This window comes from Centruroides sculpturatus, unplaced genomic scaffold, assembly GCF_000671375.1.
Source record: "Centruroides sculpturatus isolate CEXI.00-Female unplaced genomic scaffold, Cexi_2.0 scaffold1215, whole genome shotgun sequence".
NCBI classification, from domain to species: domain Eukaryota; kingdom Metazoa; phylum Arthropoda; class Arachnida; order Scorpiones; family Buthidae; genus Centruroides; species Centruroides sculpturatus.
The window spans coordinates 1-15,114 of record NW_019385505.1 but is presented as its reverse complement, the minus strand read 5'-3'; the positions used below and the strand labels follow the sequence as shown (position 1 = coordinate 15,114).

Here is a 15,114-nt window from a genome sequence, read left to right as displayed (position 1 = left end):
CTTGAGAATATAACAGAGAATAAACTGCCCAAATACCCTTAAACAAAGGAAAAGTACGTCCTTTATGAAGGCATAGAGCCTTTACTACATGAAAATGAAAATTAATGAATACACTGTGTACAGTAATTTACCTGATAAGACAGACCTCAGAAAAATACTTTATGAAAGCTTTTATACTTTTATAAAGCTGTCTATAATGAAAATTAATTAACTAAGGATTTTTTGCCCTGCCAGGGTGTGGCCGAGTTATCTGGAGTGCCGGGTTATCGAGAGCCGGGTATTCGAGGTTCTACTGTATTAAATTATAACTTTTTATTACTTGCTACATACTTTAAAAACGTAAGTTTTAAGAATACGATAGTAATTTACAAATAACAAGTCATTTAAAATAAAGGAAATGTAAATTATAAAGCTAACTCCTTGGCTTTTTACATTGTAAGTAATGAAAAAGTAGTCGCATGTAATGTGTAAAAGATTATAAAACTCTAGACAATACAAACATTTAAGTCATTCTTTATTTTCTGTTATTTCGTAAAGAGTTTCTTTTTTTAGATGCACTCAGTAGCACGCATACTGAACTACAGCAAATTGAAATCTGAAGCGTCATACGAAAGTTTACCCGATAAACAGCCACCAGCAGATTGGCCACAAAATGGAGAAATTTGTTTTGATAATGTTTCTTTACAATATTCCAAGGATAAAAATGTTGTACTAAAGAATTTAACATTTCGTATTCATTCAGGAGAAAAGGTAAAATATCTGCAAAATCCTAATAGTAATGTCATTATTGTCTGAAATTATTCTTATTGTTTATTAATCGCAGATTGGAATTGTTGGGAGAACAGGAGCAGGGAAGAGTTCAATAATAGCTGCTTTATTTCGTATGACAGAACCAACAGGAAAGATAACAATCGATGGAATCGATATTAAAGATATAGGTCTTCGGGATCTACGTAGCAAAATTTCGATCATTCCTCAAGTAAGTAATAATTAATTTAGTCAAAATAATTATTGATTCGCTAATTTTCACATTTACATTATATCATAATTGTCCTTCCTTGTTTTTCTTACATGAGAATTTTAAATATAGAATAAAGTAAAAATTCATATAGGAAAGATTTTCCAAATGCTCGGAATTTTCCGAAAAATGTAGGAAATTTCAATTAATTTTTTAAAACTTGTTCGTTAAATAAATCTATTCTGCAATATGCTGAAAAATAAAAAAGTGGTGATGCGGTTTTCATCATTCCGTTTTGCTCATAAAGAGTGGTTATTACTATTTTTATTGAAATTACTTTCATTCCCACTACATTGCAATTTTTTTATTCCCTCTTTCACCTCGTAAACACTAAGAGGATCTTTTAATAATACGCATTGCTGACAAAGCCACAATAGCGATGCCAAATAGTAAAGAATGAGGCTAGACATGTCTGAAACTGTTTCTCCATAAAAAGGTTGACGTATCTCCAACGAATATAAATTTTTCACAGATTTCTAAAGCGATAACTAACACTAATAACCAAAGAGATAAGATCAGATGATTATAACCGTGATTTTTAAAAGAACTGGTAAAAAGGTTATCATTTCTTCACATGCATTATACTAGGTGAATTTTGGGTTATCATCAACATTTTACAGAGATAAAATCTTTCGTCAATCAGCAATAACTCTCATCTGGTAGATGACAAATTAATTATAGAATTACAAAGTAAAATACTAGAGTATTTATTTACTTTTCTCTATATATACATTATAATTATAAAAAACATAACTGAATATATATAATCTAATAGCCAGCGATTATTATAGTAGTTATATTTATTTTTTTAGGATCCGATGTTATTTACTGGTCCCTTTCGCAAAAACATTGATCCTTTCAATGAATATTCAGAGGAAATGATGTTGCAAGTGTTAGAAGATGTAAGCAATAATTATATATTTCACTCAATTATTACATTTTCATGGTTAGTTCGTTTTAATGAAAAAACTCAATTATGTTGAATTTATTAAAACATATCGAACTAAAGGTGCAGTTAAAAGAAGTTATTAGTAAATTGCCTGGAGGACTGGATACATATTTAACGGAAGGAGGCCGAAATTTCAGTGTTGGACAAAGACAGTTAATTTGTCTGGCCAGAACTCTTTTACGTCAGAGCAAAATTCTTGTTATGGACGAGGCAACGTCTAATATCGATAAAAGGTAAACAGTATATAAAAATCCAAAAAATGTTAGTTTGTAATTCGGATTTTTAGTAGGCCATTGATGTTCGAACTAGGTCATATTATCTTGATCTGCCATCAAACTTATTTGGCACACCACTTTTAAATGATACAAATAGTATTAATCGTAGTATATATGGAATATACACAATATTGTCGGCTTTCGTACCTATGTTTTATGCACAACCGGCCTATAAGTCAAAAGGTTTAAGCATCGCCGCTGTAAACAAAGTATTTCAATTTTCCAAATTCACATGTTCGATGTAATCGATATATGTGTAGAATGATACGTAAATCGTGATCAATTAAGCATCAATATTTTCTGACTATAATCACAATGCGGTCAGTATATTTTATTATAGACATGCAAATCTAAATAAATTAACTAAATATAGATCATGCGATTTATATGATTTATGATATTCACGTTAACAATTTCAGAAGCGAATACAGATTAATGACTACGTTGATATTATAAACGTCTATTTACATATCTTGCGTCATTAAATGCGTGAAAATTTTAAAAATTGTTAGCTTTAAAGTGAAATGTGCTAGCTTTATGTGTTTGAAATATTGAGAAACTCAATAAAAGCATTTAATAAATATAAATTACGATATTTTTACAAAGGTAAAAAAACCTTGTTTCTGTTCTGTTTCTGTGTTCTGAAATGAAACGGCGGAAAGATTAACAAAAACAAGGTTTTTTACCTTTGTAAAAGTGTCGTAATTTATATTTATTAATTAATTTAAATGTAGTTAACGCCGGTCATGGTTTTTTTGTACTATTTTGTAATCAATAAAAGCAGTTAATGTAAGCATGTTTAGTACATTTAAAGTATTATAAATTGAAAATTACGTTTAGTTTCTGATATAACAATATCTAAATGAACTCAGTTCTGAATCTAATTGCAAATGGTACATAATTGAACTTTCATATGAATAAGAAGAGTGACATTTTTCTTAATTTTCCTTATCCCAGCATTGCAGGACATGTTAAAAATTAGGTTTTAATATGTATCAATATTTGAAAATCATAACATATTTATTATTTTGTTATCTCCAGCACTGACTCCTGCATACAGAAAATAATTCGTGAGAAATTCAAATCCTGTACAGTATTGACAATAGCCCATAGATTACATACAATTATCGATTCTGATATGGTTATGGTAAGTTTTCTTTTTTTTAAAATATGANAATAATAAACAACCTTTTTGGATAAACTAAATATTTATTTTATTTCAAAACGCTTTCATTGTTTCGGTTCGATAATCGATTTACGATAAACTAGGATCTATCAAACTAAACAATAGCGTAATTATAGATGTAATGTACAGTACTTACCTTTAAAAATTAAGAAATCGCACTTAAGAAAATTTTATGAACTTCCACTTGTTATCACTTCCAACGTAATAGCAAGAATAATGCTATTGTGTAATGAAACTGTTAAATAAAATTTATTAATAGAAAGATGTATCCTTGTTGTAAATAAGTTAAAACCATAATTAACATAACTTCAAAATTATATTCTGTCAATGGATGTAAAAAATATTTATTGTTTACACATAATATTGTTATGTGTAAGCCATAAATATTTTTTATGTCCGTTATGTCATCCCTTCTTTATTTATTTATTATTAATAATTTTTATTTTTACTTGTATTTTTATGTATGTATAGTTAATGCATGCTTATATTTGTACGTTATCACTTTGTAGATTTTATTTATCTATTCACGGACTTGCGCAATAGAAGTTAATTAAGAAAATTTTAAAGTTCCGTAATCGGTTTCTTTCGTTATAAATCGAAAATATGTTTGATTCATTTGTTCGATTAATTGACCTTCATCTTTTATTAATTGACTAGCAGACCCCGCCATGAGTTGTTTTGGCTCAAAATGTATCTATTATAAATTTATAACACTTCCCCCGTGGGGGGGAATTTTTCGAAAAATTTCCTCTTAGTGTACATTCTTTTGACGTACCCTATTAAAACGCAATCAAAAACGCAATCAAAGAAGCAATCAAAAACGCAACAACCCGCATCTAAAATAGTATAATAGAAGCCAAGTTCTTCACGGTAAGCCTTAATCCTGTCTCTCTCCCCCGCGGGGAAATATCGAAAAATTTCTTGTTAGTGTACATTCTGTTGAGTACCCTATTAAAACGCACGCACACACACAACTTTTTTATTTACGTAATGCCGAAGTATTACATGTCTGGCACCGCTTTGCATAGCCAGTTATCATATAAAAACATTAAATAATTGAAATTACAATTATGTACATATATTATTTTTACGGTATTATTACAATATTTCACAATATTTTTTAAGATTTTTATAAAGTATAGTTCCTATAAAGCCCATCTTTGCATGAAGTCCAAAGGGCTTTGACAACATTATTCAACCACCAATAGCAAGCATTCAGATGTCCATATCACATAACCCTCTAGCTAACTTAGTTCTGATGGTTAAATTTGTGTATCACGAATTCAGTTGCACAATTGCACACTATTAATAACCATATTGAAGTAAGCGAGATTGAAGTAAGAGATTGAAGCTTAAATTGAAGTCCGGAAAAATTCCATTTCTCTGTCAATACTTCTTCTAAGCATGTCTTCGGTAGCAGTTTTCTTTTAATTGAAAGTAAGTAAAGTCTATATTTTTGTTTAATGAGACAGTTACAAAAAGGGCCAGTCCAGACAGACCCATATTCGGGTGTAAAAGGACACGAGGAAGTATTGCAAATCCCCAGCCATTCAATTGAGAACCTAATACAGACCAAATTCAAGGCCTTCTTTAAAACCTTGGAACAAAACTTTGAAACAAAATCAGTAGTAGGATGCCAAAAGAATTGGAAGGAACTATAATGCATACAGTATCAGTAATAATTACCATGATTATGAATTTAACAAGTTTAAATAATATATTAAGAGTGGTTAAAATAATAAATCTCGAGTACCTCAACTCCTGTGATTTAATAATAAATATTTAAAAGCATAACAAGAGTTGTATAAGAGTTAGCAGAAAATGCACTGCATTAACAAATATTAAAAGAATATTCGAATTAATAGATGCACTAGGCTTTCAGAATAACTGGGAGTTATGCCCTAATGGTAGTAAGTTTGCCATATCTTTTGGTTAAGTTGTTGAAATAGAAAAAGTTCTCCTTTGTATTAATAAGATTAGGTAAATCACATGGCCAAGATATGCCTTGTTGGTGTAGTATATTTTGAATTTCATTTCGTTCCCTTTCAAGTATCGGACAATGGAAAATATAGTGTACGTTTCCGTCTTCGATTTGACATATAGGGCATAAATTTGTATTAAGTCCAGAAAACCTGGCGAAGTAACTGGCAAATTTCCCATGGTTTGTGAGAAATTGAGTTATCCAGTGATTTGGTTTAATCCATTTAAATTTATAAGTTTCTTCGATACTTGGAAGAAATCTATATGTGTTGGATCCTTCACATTCATTCCATCTGCCTTGCCACTCATTTATAAGTTCCAGCCATAAGATTCTTTTCACTACATTCATGCTTATTTTATTATACGAGACAGGGAGACATGTGTTACTAGCAGCGGTTTTTGCTAAAAAGTCTGCCCGCTCATTTCCGACAGTTCCATGGTGGGCCATTGTCCACTGAAAAGTGTACATATTATTAGATGTACAGACCACATGTTTGATTTTGGTAGATATAGGATGAAGTTCATTATTATGAAGTGTAGCCAAGGAGGAGGCACTATCACTAATTATTGTTATATAACAGTCATTATAGGTATCATTAGTCCAGGTAACAGCCATTAAAATAGCAAACATTTCTGCCTGAAATATAGTAGATAATTCTCCAAGTCGGAACATTTGACTATAAATTTCCTGATTCTGTGCATATGCTACAAAGGCGCATCCAACATAGCTATTTATTTTGGAACCATCAGTATATATAATAATATTGCTTTCGTGTGCTTCATCAGTCATTTGAGGTGGAGGCAAACAGGGGTTTATAGATTGGTCAAAAGGAGTCAAGAATTCTATATCATTAACATCTATGATACCTGTGGAAGTGTCAATATTTTCTCTCCATTTAAGGTGGCAAATTCGGCTAAAATATTTTATGTGGATGTCCATAGGAGGTTTCCTTGTAAGAACTTGTAAGGAAGCTGTTGGTGCCGTTCTATATGCTTTAGTGAGGAGAATAATAGCCTTTCTTTGTGCAGATATTAATTTTCTTTTAGGATGGGTGTTGTGTGAGGCCGAACCCCAAATACCACAGGCATAAGTGATTATCGGTAAAAAAAGTTGATTATAAATGATATCTAGAGCTTCATATGTAAGTCCCCATGTGCTTTTTGCAACCCTGGAGAATGTTTGGAAGATGAGGCCGGCACGCTTTGTTATATATTCTATGTGATCATGCCAACATAGTCTGCTATCCAGAATAACTCCCAGATATTTTATATTTTTTTTAATAGAGATAGAAACACCTCCCATTCGAATCGTGGGTACTCGTAAGAATAAGTTAGGCCGTCCAGGGAGGTTGAAAATTGTGCCTTTGGTTTTCGTGGCATTAAATTGTAATTTATGCTCTTTCCCCCATATATTTATTTTATCCAGAATTGCTGTCCCTTTATGCTCAAGGTCGGCNTCTAATTTCAACTTTTCCATCTTTAGTTTCTGATATAACAATATCTAAATGAACTCAGTTCTGAATCTAATTGCAAATGGTACATAATTGAACTTTCATATGAATAAGAAGAGTTACATTTTTGTTAATTTTCCTTATCCCAGCATTGCAGGACATGTTAAAAATTAGGTTTTAATATGTATCAATATTTGAAAATCATAACATATTTATTATTTTGTTATCTCCAGCACTGATTCCTGCATACAGAAAATAATTCGAGAGAAATTCAAATTCTGTACAGTATTGACAATAGCCCATAGATTACATACAATTATCGATTCGGATAAGGTTATGGTAAGTTTTCTTTTTTTAATATAAAATAATTACGTAATTTTAATTAAACATTTTATATTATTAGGTTTTGGATGCTGGAAAACTAAAAGAGTACGACTCGCCATATAAATTACTGAAGAATGTAAATGGTACATTTTACAATTTGGTAGAGAACACAGGAGTAACTTCAATGAATGAGTTATACAAAATTGCCAAAGATAAATATTACGTTAAAGAAAGTACTTTAACAACGAAATTATAAAATCAATATATCTGCCTTTTTGATATCCTGTGTTCCTCCTATTATTATTTTATTTAAAATTTTCTCGTAAACATCACTTCCAATTAATGCTTCCAAACGCAATGTAACAATCAGAATTGTAAGTATATAAAAATTTGATATAGTTGTGAATTTCACTGTAAAATCTATACGCTAAACATTTTGTAATACAGTTAGTTGCTATTTTGGACATTAAAAATATTCAGGATGATTTTATTCAGTTAAAAAAGTTAAATTTCAAAATATTAAAGAAGAGTAATTTCAGATTTTTGAATAGTTTGTAGAGATTTTGTTAGCAGGTTTCGTAGAAAAATTCCAGTAATGTATACATGTATTCCACTTAAATTGTGTTTTGTTGTTATAAATAAATAAAAGTAAATTCATCAGAATATCCATTTAAAAATGTTTTATTTTATTTCGTCAATAAAATATAATGGAATTATTACTGAAATGAGATAATTAATTTGCTCTTTATATTATATTTTGCATCAATATACATAAAATTTATCGTTTGGAAATTAACCTGAAAATTATGTCTTTCAAATATAACTTGAAAATTAATTATTTACTATTAATGACATTGTATGAAAATGGAACATTTCATACAACGTACGACTAAATTGCCACAATCTTAAGATAAATTTTTTAAAACAATTTTTAGTTGTTATACAACAGGTTCGCATGTTAACATTAACGACAGTTAATTTATCGATTATCTTCCGTTATTTGAAACAACTTCTATCAGAAATTCTGACTAATTTTTTAAATTTTATTTTAAAACTAATATAACATTATATTTACTAACAATCATACTGGATTAGACATGTGAATCAGAGTAAGAACGTTAGTTCTTTGGTGTCCTCCAGACATCCGTTTTCTTCTAAAATGATGAAATTATAGCTGCATCACAAATTCTTCTGCTTTAATACAAATGCGTTTCTAATATTAGTTGTATGTAATCTGAAAGCAAAGAAAAATAAACGTATCAATTTTTAACTCGCTGAAATTTTTCCCATGTTATACCAATTGACAACAGATTCTTTGATATCATTTTTTTGAAATCATCATTTTTTTCAAATCATCATCATTTTTGTGCTGTAAGTATTATTTTTCAACATATGAATAATACATGTAACATTATGACTGTCGCATGAATAGTTTTGACTCTAGACCATAGTGCAAATAACAATAAATTGCTAATTGTCGTCTGTGTTTGTAAAGAAAATATTTTTTTTTCAGATTACGAGTGATATGATAACGTATATATTTCATAATATCGACAGGTATGATCATTTGCAATAAACAACTCTCAAGTGATTTTGTATCATGAGAGGATGCATCATCTTGTTAAAATTGGTAAAACTTCCCTTTAATTAAATTTTGTCTGTAAATGGCATCAAGTGCATTTCTAGTACTTGCTCATACCTACACCAATAATATAATCAGTAACAGAAACGAGATTTGTCATGGCAAACCAATTAAAATGCACATTGCACCATAACACTGCACTCTTGATCAAATATATTCATATTTTTTTAAGATTGTGTCAATAATTCCGCAGCTATCTGGCCTATCCATGTTGAATTTCTTCTGATCGCTGCATATAAGTTGTTTCAATTTACCAATGTGAGTCGCAGGATATTTAGTCCATGCCGAAGTCTACAATTCGTGGTTCCTGTTTAATATTTGATAGTTTTTTCCTTGTTTTATTTTGTATATTACAAAATAAAACAAGGTTCGATAACTCTGTATACTATTCATTATGAAACATATATTTGATACAATTTCCATAAATTCCTGAGAGAATTGCAAAATTTCTTGAAAGTAACTACATTTGATACAAATGAGTCTTTTGTTTTGCCATTTTTTTCTACTAAAATCGACGTAATCTATCAAAACACGATAAGAACAATTTCCGTTTTGTTGAAATTTTTGTACTTGAGTTTTCTTCAAGTTGGTACAGTTCAGTTTTTTGACAATATTCAAACCATGATATTGATTTTTTTCTTCTCATCATGAAGTCTTTAATTTATCATGTATTCCTAAAACATATTTTGCAGAATTTACCTGTACTCTACTACCAGCTTTATACTATCCTGTGGCTATTCTGCATATTAATTGCAATATAATAGCTGAAGTAGAAAAGTCTGAATCATTTTGAGACAAGTAGTCTAAATCTCTTACAACATGTTTAAAAATTGCATTATTTATATATTTTATTACTATGTTCAGTATGATTATTTTTGCACGATATTATAATAAAGCAATAATAAATTCACCTAGTTGCTTCAAATTAAGAACCTGTAATCGGCTTATAGATTTTACGTGGAGAAATTTGTACACCAACATCACTTGTCGAATTTTAATATTCTGGCATCATGACGACATCGGCCTTGTTGAGTTGTGCACAGATGCAAAACATCGTGTTTATTGCTCGTGTAGTTGCTTTTAACTTCGATCAAAGACAGAAAAGCACTTTCTGATTTATGAAAAATTCGCTCACGCTCTGTTCAATAACATTATATTTAATTACACAACATCCATAAAACATTCTAAAATGTAATGTGGATTACTCAGATTAAAGGAAGGCAATGCACAGAAGTTAATTGTGAATTTTCTGGGTTTTCGTACTTATGCCCTCATCCTCCTATCGAAAGACACAATGTAATCTTTTCGAATCTTTTCAAGAAATCAAGCAACTAAAACACAAAAAGATATTCAGTAATCGTTATAAGAAGAAACGTTCAATATCAAAAACAATACTATTGAAAAAGTAATTACTTTTATTTTTTGTTCGAGTGATAGGTTGCAGTTCACAAAACTTCGAATAACCTGAAAACTGTAACCTCNAGGTTTAGTTATTTATTCGTAAGTGCAGTTAGTGAAGAAAATTGTTATTATATTTAAAAAAGTAAATTTAAATACAATAAATACTTCCAAAAGCACATCACTTGTATAGTCACAGTTAAGTATTCAATGAAGACTAAAATAAAATTAACAGGAATTTAATAATTCTATTTATATTCGGTTTATGACGTCTGACGTCACCTTCAGACCTTCAAGAACGAACCCTCTCCATCTTACTCCATCTTACTCTATCCATACACCATTCTTCTTTAATTCCGTTTTCACTACATGCTAACTTTACTCTGTCGTACCAAATTTGCCTGGGTCTTCCTCTCTTTTTCTTTTTTTGTGAAATGTATTTCATTGACATTTTCAGGAATCTGTTATTACTTATTATTTTTACATGTCCAAACCAAATAAGTTGTTTCCTCTGTATAGCTTCCAAAACCGTCTCTTTCAATACCATTAGGTCATTAGTTATTCTTTCTCTTTTCGAGATTCTGCACGATCTTCTCAATGCAACGCTTGAAATGGAATTGTTGTTACTTTTCTCTTTCCCAGTCATTCTCTATGCTTCTGTCCCGTATAATAGAATGCTTTTAAGAATAGCATTATATATCCTATTTTCTTGATCTAGTTATTTCTTCACTCCAACATATTCCATTTAATCTTTTAACTGCTCTTTTATCTTGTTCTAATATTGTATTAATTTCTAATGCATCTCTTCCCTTTTCATNGTAATTGAATGTTTTGAAATATATACATGTTATTTTAGAAAAGTTTATCAGATAAATATTCTAACACTAAAACATCCTTGAATCAGAAGAGATTAATTGCAACGTGTATAAATTATATTTAAATTTTACAACTACCATTATCAAAAAATAAATTCTTCTCGCAACAAATTATATGAAGTTTTCGAGAGTTTATAAAATATTTGTTAAATATGTGGAATATTTTAAAAGAAACAATAAACGTCTTTATATTACGTCCTTAGTTGTTCCTGAGGTGTGTGAGTGACATAATAAGAACACGTTTATTGTTTTTTCTAAGTTTGATATATTAACGTCGTTCTGGGTATTTTACATTTTTATTCCTGATCTACGCTGCGATTATTGTTATATTGAATAAATCTTTCGTCTAGACTGGTATAACTATCGGAAAAGAGATAACATTTAATATTCTCGTATAATTGTAGTGATATGGGACCTACTCGTTCCCTTCCCTCCGAGTGCGATCTGTGTTATATATATGCATGCTACTCTAAATTAAATTTTTAATATGTATATATCAAATAATTTTTTCTTTTTTTTAAAATTATACTTTTCAAATATACCAGTCATTTTTTGAAGTAAAATTGGAACGAATATGTCGATGTTGAATATTATTTGTTGGAAAATTAACTTTTTCCTTTTTAAAATCCTCTATTAATATTTATGTTGTGATGACATAACCATCGAAGTGTAAATAACAAATGTACATAATAAAGTAGTTTAATTACACAGCATCCATAAAACATTCTAAAATGTAATGTGGATTGCTCAGATTACAAAGAAGGTAATGCACAAAAGTTTATTGCGAATTTTCTGGCTTTTCGTACTTATACCCTCATCCTCCTATCGAAAGACACAATGTTATCTTTTCGAATCTTTTCACGAAATCAAGCAACTAAAACAGAAAGATATTCAGTAATAGTTATAAGAAGAAACGTTCAATATCAAAAAACAATACTATTGAAAAAGTAATTACTTTTATTTTTTGTTCGAGTGATAGGTTGCAGTTCACAAAACTTCGAATAACCTGAAAACTGTAACCTCTGTCCATCGATACGTTAACGTAGGTCACGCGAGCGGTCGCATGTGTGAAGGGCGATCGGGCAGATGCAGTGAGAGACAGCGCACCGAATGTGACTCATGCAAAGACTAGGATAACGAAACAACCTAGTTTATTTAAGAAAACATTTAAAGAAAAATGCATGGACCCTGGGGACTACAGGAAAAAGGTGATATATATATTTATATCCATTCCTTAACAAGTTCTAAGAGATTTTACACAAAGACGCGCGGTGATAGATAGTTGCTTAATCTTTTGGTAATATATCTCATACATTAATCAACAAACGTTATCTTCAACATCAATATACAATCGCTATCTTCTCATACATCAATCTACAAACNTAATTTTTTTAAAATATTTAAAAATATACGGCCAGCTAGTATTCACCCTACTTTAAACCTTTCTCCTCCTGTAAATTTTACGAGAATGTTCCGCGAAATACTATAGCAGTTGTTCTCAAGGTCATCCAGATGTAAACACAATTTCTCATCTGTGTCAGATTTCGCGGTAAGGCGAAACAATGGAAAATAAACTTTGAAGCTTTCTCTTCAAAATTAACGCATTTCTTTCGTTTGTTTCAGTTTTAAGTATTTTTATGCTTAATTAAAAATTCTAAAATTAAGGTACGTAGAAAAGGGGTTAATTAATTAGCGTAATTCTTAAATATCTTAATTATTTTTATATGCTTTGTTCTATCTTAAAAGGAAAGAATTTACAGCTAAAGCAATGATAGTAGATAAGTAATATTAAATTATAATTTTTTTATTATTACTTGCTACATATTCTAAAAACGTAAGTTTTAAGAATACGATAGTAATTTACAAATAACAAGTCATTTAAAATAAAGGAAATGTAAATTATAAAGCTAACTCCTTGGTTTTTCACATTGTAAGTAATGAAAAAGTAGTCGCATGTAATGTGTAAAATATTATAAAACTCTAGACAATACAAACATTTAAGTCATTCTTTATTTTCTGTTATTTCGTGAAGAGTTTCTTTTTTTAGATGCACTCAGTTGCACGCATACTGAACTACAGCAAATTGAAATCTGAAGCGTCATACAAAAGTTTACCCGATAAACAGCCACCAGCAGATTGGCCACAAAATGGAGAAATTTGTTTTGATAACGTTTCTTTACAATATTCCAAGGATAAAAATGTTGTACTAAAGAATTTAACATTTCGTATTCATTCAGGAGAAAAGGTAAAATATCTGCAAAATCCTAATAGTAATGTCATTATTGTCTGAAATTATTCTTATTGTTTATTAATCGCAGATTGGAATTGTTGGGAGAACAGGAGCAGGGAAGAGTTCAATAATAGCTGCTTTATTTCGTATGACAGAACCAACAGGAAAGATAACAATCGATGGAATCGATATTAAAGATATAGGTCTTCGGGATCTACGTAGCAAAATTTCGATCATTCCTCAAGTAAGTAATAATTAATTTAGTCAAAATAATTATTGATTCGCTAATTTTCACATTTACATTATATCATAATTGTCCTTCCTTGTTTTTCTTACATGAGAATNACAGCCCCGACGATTCCTCGGAATGATTAAACTTTTACCACAGGTTGATTCCAGAATGTGCTACGTTGCAGGTTTCTCTTAACACCATGTTAATCGATCATACCAAGCCTCGTCTGATCCGAAAAAGCAAACAGAGCCGCTCTGCTCGCCCACCCAGCACCAGAGACTAAGGTATTTGGGTTTAAGCATGACTTGTCTTTCTGTTGTATCCATGTCTTTCCATCACTATTATAAAGCAGAAAACTTGTTTCATTAGTAAATATGTAACATCCTCCCAGTGTGATTTAGCACAAATGTTCAGTTTTCAAATCTGTTTAAGTGGGTAGATGTTTACGGTGAGAGGTTCGCTGTAAAGTGCTTCTCGAGCGTTGCATAAAGAAACGCGGCCATTCCAATCCAAGAAAGAAAAGTATATAGGGCAGAGGACGCCACTGCGTGACCTTTGCCCTCTGACCTCTGACCTTTGCTCCCGTACTCCAACAAGGAGAGAGCTTTTCACTTTACGTTAGTTAATCTTTGGAGTTGACAGCTGTGCCGATCTTGGATTTGTATTACATGTCGACACTGTAAATATCACGTGGCCGATTCAAATAAAGAAAATTATTCGCCTGAATCAGTTTCTCAGTTAGTGAATGTGGACATCACGGACAAAGTAGGACGCAGCCCAGACCAATTCCGCCTAGCATCGAAACATGCCGCGTACGGACTTTAGCCACTCTGCTAAACTGGTAACCCAAACGTGAGATCATCAAAAAAAAAAAAAGGACAGAAGAACTCAAAGACGAAAATGAAAGAGAGAACCATTAAGCTGAAGACACTGTGGCTCCAGTGCCTACCGATCAACATGCGAAGCGTCCTGTTGGTTAGCAGTGATAAACTCTCAAAATTAGCTGCTACGGCTGACGAGATTTGGGAACTCGGCCCTGGCCCAACGACGGCACAACTTGCCCCTTAGCAACCAGAAGCACACACTATATGGAGTCACTCCCTTCCCTGAACACCCTGCAAAAGTAAATTACGGAACTGTCACTGCAGGTAGCTGTACTTAATGAGCGAATACATCCACTTGCGAGACAACGAAAAACTCGATCCAGATCAGGGGAGAAATTACACAGTTGACAAGTTTCCAGCGGCAACATGTTATGTTCGGGAGAGATGCCTACAAATATCGGCAACTGTGTAACTTCAAAGAGCAAAAGGTTGCAGTTGAAGCGGAAAATTGACTCTCTTTGGCGACAGGGATGACATGGATTGAGCTGAGTTGCCTTTATATAAGCAACAAGGATACAGCAACCCTGTACCTCGTGGACACCGGAGCGGACATTTCCGTTATACTCCCATCACCCCACGAGAGACAAGCTTGAGCTTTTTGCCACCAACGGATCGACAATCAAGACCTATGGCCGAAAGTTACTGAACCTAGACTTCGGATTATGAAGAA

The 15,114-nt window shown here is 31.3% G+C and overlaps 3 protein-coding genes across 3 annotated transcripts in view; 2 read left to right on the top strand and 1 right to left on the bottom strand.

Annotated features, from left to right (window-relative positions):
• LOC111639632 (multidrug resistance-associated protein 4-like) overlaps nucleotides 1-7,838 on the top strand; it is a 71,681-nt gene extending 63,843 nt beyond the window's left edge. The window contains exons 23-28 of the mRNA XM_023385530.1: nucleotides 553-750; nucleotides 824-979; nucleotides 1,831-1,920; nucleotides 2,028-2,200; nucleotides 3,284-3,389; nucleotides 7,263-7,838. Of these exons, the coding sequence (XP_023241298.1) occupies nucleotides 553-750; nucleotides 824-979; nucleotides 1,831-1,920; nucleotides 2,028-2,200; nucleotides 3,284-3,389; nucleotides 7,263-7,439 (900 nt within the window). The 3' untranslated portion in view covers nucleotides 7,440-7,838. The remainder of the gene's footprint in view (nucleotides 1-552; nucleotides 751-823; nucleotides 980-1,830; nucleotides 1,921-2,027; nucleotides 2,201-3,283; nucleotides 3,390-7,262) is intronic.
• A 1,967-nt stretch (nucleotides 7,839-9,805) lies between these two features.
• On the bottom strand, nucleotides 9,806-10,869 carry LOC111639631. The gene is made up of 2 exons (XM_023385529.1): nucleotides 10,542-10,869; nucleotides 9,806-9,963 (listed from the first exon to the last, which is right to left on the bottom strand). Exons 1-2 carry the CDS (start codon nucleotides 10,867-10,869, stop codon nucleotides 9,806-9,808), a joined length of 486 nt encoding a protein of 161 aa, XP_023241297.1.
• A 2,062-nt stretch (nucleotides 10,870-12,931) lies between these two features.
• Nucleotides 12,932-13,572, top strand: LOC111639628 (multidrug resistance-associated protein 4-like; the record flags this gene model as incomplete). The annotated part of the gene is made up of 2 exons (XM_023385524.1): nucleotides 12,932-13,343; nucleotides 13,417-13,572. Coding segments are annotated over exons 1-2 (354 nt in total), but the record flags the coding sequence as incomplete, so codon positions are not given.
• Nucleotides 13,573-15,114: the final 1,542 nt, after the last annotated feature.